General features: G+C 49.5%; 1 protein-coding gene across 1 annotated transcript; it reads right to left on the bottom strand.

Annotated features, from left to right (window-relative positions):
• Positions 1 to 1,348: 1,348 nt before the first annotated feature.
• On the bottom strand, positions 1,349 to 3,679 carry LOC134346593 (heat shock cognate 71 kDa protein-like). The gene has a single exon (XM_063048031.1). The coding sequence runs from the start codon at positions 3,567 to 3,569 to the stop codon at positions 1,647 to 1,649; it is 1,923 nt and encodes a 640-aa protein (XP_062904101.1). The 5' UTR covers positions 3,570 to 3,679; the 3' UTR covers positions 1,349 to 1,646.
• Between the last annotated feature and the right edge of the window lie 245 nt (positions 3,680 to 3,924).

The following is a 3,924-nucleotide window of genomic DNA, read 5'->3' on the forward strand; positions in this document are numbered from 1 at the left end:
TGGTTCTCCAGTGCGTTCAACACCATCCTCCCTGCTCTGCTGGGGGAGAAGCTGACAGCGATGCAGGTGGATGTTTTCCTGGTGTCATGGATTCTTGATTACCTGACTGGCAGACTACAGCACATGTCCTTGCAACACTGTGTGTCCGACAGAGTGATCAGCAGCACTGGGGCTCCACAGGGGACTGTCTTGTCTCCCTTTCTCTTCACCATTTACACCTCGGATTTCAACTACTGCACAGAGTCTTGTCATCTTCAGAAGTTTTCTGATGACTCTGTCATAGTTGGATGTATCAGCAAGGGAGATGAGGCTGAGTACAGGGCCACGGTAGGAAAGTTTGTCACATGGTGTGAGCAGAATTATCTGCAGCTTAATGTGAAAAAGATTAAGGAGCTGGTGGTAGACCTGAGGAGAACTCAGGTACCAGTGACCCCTGTTTCCATTCGGGGGTCAGTGTGGACATGGTGGAGGATTACAAATACCTGGGGATACGAATTGACAATAAACTGGACTGGTCAAAGAACACTGAGGCTGTCTACAAGAAGGGTCAGAGCCGTCTCTATTTCCTGAGGAGACTGAGGTCCTTTAACATCTGCCGGACGATGCTGCGGGTGTTCTACGAGTCTGTGGTGGCCAGTGCTATCATGTTTGCTGTTGTGTGCTGGGGCAGCAGGCTGAGGGTAGCAGACACCAACAGAATCAACAAACTCATTCGTAAGGCCAGTGACGTTGTGGGGATTGAACTGGACTCTCAGACGGTGGTGTCTGAGAAGAGGTTGCTGTCCAGGTTGCATGCCATCTTGGACAATGTCTCCCATCCACTACATAATGTACTGGGTGGGCACAGGAGTACATTCAGCCAAAGACTCCTTCCACCGAGATGCAACACAGAGCGTCACAGGAAGTCATTGCTGCCTGTGGCCATCAAACTTTACAACTCCTCCCTTGGAGTTTCAGACACCCTGAGCCAATAGGCTAGTCCTGGACTTATTTCCTGGCATAATTTACATATTAGCATTTAACTATTTATGGTTTTATTACTATTTATTATTTATGGTGCAACTGTAACAAAAAACCAATTTCCCCCGGGACCAATAAAGTATGACTATGACTATGACTATGCCCATGACCTGTGAGGGTGGGGAAGTGTTGAAAAAAGACATCCAGAAAGAAGATGTGCTGGAAATTAGAAGGAAGATATCCCTGGGAAAGGGAGGATGAGGAGGAGACTTTCATTTATATACAGCAATACTTTAACACCCATAAATTGTTGACTTCATGTTTTTGAAAACAAAATGGCAAGTTTTCCTTCCCTGGTGATGAAATATAATTACACTCAATTCTTAAAAAAAAAATTAAAGATTTATTAAAAGCATGTTACAAGATACTTAAAACTGTACAAAGTTTACATTCCAAAACAGATGGCATTAAAAAAAACCCGATACAGAAAACCCGATCAAAGGAATTGAATAGACCCAGTTACCAGTGTTTACAATTAGTACACCACAGCCAGATTCAGGACATTGACATGACCCAGTGGTGTTACAGTGAAGACTATTCCCAAGTGCCAACATCAGCATCAGACCCACTGAAGTGTCCAGAGAGCTCAAACCGTGCAAGCCCCAGACAGTCACATTTACAGTCCTTTAATCCACCTCCTCAATAGTTGGTCCGGCAGAACTGGCATTCCCAGCCTGTGCCCTGCACGATTCCCCTGCGGCTGCTCCTTGGTACAGTTTGGCAATGATGGGATTGCAGAGTTTTTCCAGCTCTTTCTGCTTGTGCTCAAACTCCTCCTTCTCTGCCATCTGATTCTTCTCCAGCCAGGATATTGTCTGGTTGCACAGGTCAATGACTTTCCGCTTGTCCTCAGCACTGATCTTTCCGGCCATCTTCTCATCCTCCACAGAGCCCTTCATGTTGAAGGCATAGGACTCCAGGGAGTTCTTGGCTGCAATCTTCTGCCGCTGCATTTCATCCTCATTCTTGTACTTCTCTGCATCTTGCACCATCCTGTCAATTTCCTCCTTACTCAGCCTGCCCTTGTCGTTGGTGATGGTGATCTTGTTTGTTTTCCCGGTGCTCTTGTCAACAGCAGAGACATTGAGAATGCCATTGGCGTCAATATCGAAGGTCACCTCAATCTGGGGTACGCCACGAGGAGCGGGAGGGATGCCACTCAACTCAAACTTGCCCAGAAGGTTGTTGTCCTTGGTCATGGCTCTCTCACCTTCAAACACCTGAATAAGGACCCCAGGCTGGTTATCAGAATAGGTGCTGAAGATCTGGGTCTGCTTGGTTGGGATGGTGGTGTTACGCTTGATAAGGGTGGTCATGACTCCACCTGCCGTCTCCAGCCCCAGTGACAGAGCAGCAACATCCAGGAGTAGCAGATCCTGAACATTCTCCGACTTGTCGCCCATCAGAATGGCCGCCTGGACAGCTGCCCCATAGGCCACGGCCTCGTCGGGGTTGATGCTCTTGTTCAGCTCCCTACCGTTGAAGAAATCTTGCAGCAGCTTCTGGATCTTGGGGATTCGGGTGGAGCCTCCCACCAGGACAATTTCATGGATCTGGGATTTGTCCAGCTTGGCATCTCTCAGGGCTTTCTCCACTGGCTCCAGAGTGCCCCTGAACAGGTCAGAGTTCAGCTCCTCAAAGCGAGCCCTGGTGATTGAGGTGTAGAAATCAACTCCCTCAAACAGAGAGTCAATCTCAATACTGGCTTGGGTGCTGGAAGACAGCGTTCTCTTTGCTCTCTCACAGGCAGTCCGCAGCCTCCTCACCGCTCTCTTGTTCTGGCTGATGTCTTTCTTGTATTTCCGCTTGAACTCCTCAATGAAGTGATTGACCATGCGGTTGTCAAAGTCCTCTCCTCCCAGGTGGGTATCTCCAGCTGTTGATTTCACTTCAAAGATACCGTCATCGATGGAGAGAATGGACACATCGAAAGTGCCACCACCCAGGTCAAAGATGAGAACATTACGCTCCCCTTTGCCTTTCTTGTCCAGACCATAGGCAATGGCAGCTGCTGTTGGCTCATTGATGACACGCAGGACATTGAGACCAGCTATCACACCAGCATCTTTGGTTGCCTGGCGTTGGGAGTCATTGAAGTAAGCAGGAACGGTGATGACAGCGTTGGTGACATTGTAGCCAAGGTAAGCCTCAGCAATTTCCTTCATCTTGGTCAGCACCATGGAGGAGATTTCCTCTGGGTAAAAGGTTTTGTTCTCCCCCTTGTACTCCACCTTCACCTTTGGCTTCCCCGCATCACTCACCACCTGGAAGGGCCAGTGCTTCATGTCGGAATGCACCGTCGGGTCATCAAACCTTCTCCCGATGAGCCGCTTGGCATCAAAGATGGTGTTGGCGGGGTTCATTGCCACCTGGTTCTTGGCTGCATCACCGATGAGCCTCTCGGTGTCGTTGAAGGCCACATAGCTGGGGGTGGTGCGGTTGCCCTGGTCATTGGCGATGATCTCCACCTTGCCATGTTGGAAGACCCCCACACAGGAGTAGGTGGTGCCCAGGTCGATACCGATGGCTGTCCCCGTTGATGCAGACATCTGTGTTTCTGACGAAAGCTCCGACGTTCTGTATTGAAATACCGGAAGGAATTCCTTGCTTCTCCAAGCCGACCGTTACTGCCTGGTCCGCTGCTTCGTCCCTTAATATAGCCCCAGCGCAGCGGTGTGGGCGGTGCTTTGTTCTTGAGGGACGACCCGTAAACCAATGAAAACGCCGGCTAGTGACTCACCGTCGAAGGTTGGAGAAGGTTCCGAGGCGGCGGCCAATCACAGCGCTGCTAGTCCGAGATTTGCCGGGGTTTCGCGAATATTCTGGTAAGAGAGAGAAAGATCTGGTGCAGTCAAGGAGGTTCTGGCTGAAAACCGAGTCATTCGGGAACCTTTTGAAACACTT

This window comes from Mobula hypostoma, chromosome 5 (genome assembly GCF_963921235.1).
Source record: "Mobula hypostoma chromosome 5, sMobHyp1.1, whole genome shotgun sequence".
In the NCBI taxonomy this organism is placed as follows: Eukaryota; Metazoa; Chordata; class Chondrichthyes; order Myliobatiformes; family Myliobatidae; genus Mobula; species Mobula hypostoma.

Coding starts and splice junctions, on each gene's coding strand:
- LOC134346593 (XM_063048031.1), bottom strand. CDS start 3,569: ATGTCTGCATCAACGGGGACAGCCATCGGTATCGACCTGGGCACCACC.